At 66.0% G+C, this 203-nt stretch overlaps 1 protein-coding gene across 1 annotated transcript in view; it reads right to left on the bottom strand.

The window, feature by feature from the left end:
• Positions 1–155, bottom strand: part of LOC104501293 (obg-like ATPase 1) — a gene marked incomplete at its 3' end in the record, with an annotated part of 12,020 nt that extends 11,865 nt beyond the window's left edge. The window contains exon 1 of the mRNA XM_010145082.1: positions 55–155. Coding sequence (XP_010143384.1) covers positions 55–155 — 101 coding nt within the window. The remainder of the gene's footprint in view (positions 1–54) is intronic.
• Positions 156–203: the final 48 nt, after the last annotated feature.

The raw sequence follows: 203 nt of genomic DNA, 5'->3' as shown, positions 1-203 counted from the left end.
GTCCTGCCGGGCGGCCGGGCCTGCTCCTCCGCCCCGGCTCCCCTGAGCACCTACCCGACGTTTGGCAGCCCGACGATCCCGATCTTCAGGGACGTCCCAAACCTTCCGATGATCGGGTGGGACTTAACCCCGTCTCCTCCCTTTTTCGGGGGCATCTGAAAGCACAGAACAAGCCACGCTGAAGGCCCCGCGACAGGCTCAGG

Source organism: Buceros rhinoceros, unplaced genomic scaffold (genome assembly GCF_000710305.1).
Source record: "Buceros rhinoceros silvestris isolate BGI_N320 unplaced genomic scaffold, ASM71030v1 scaffold21221, whole genome shotgun sequence".
Classification (NCBI taxonomy): domain Eukaryota; kingdom Metazoa; phylum Chordata; class Aves; order Bucerotiformes; family Bucerotidae; genus Buceros; species Buceros rhinoceros.
This window is presented reverse-complemented; position numbering and strand designations above follow the sequence as displayed.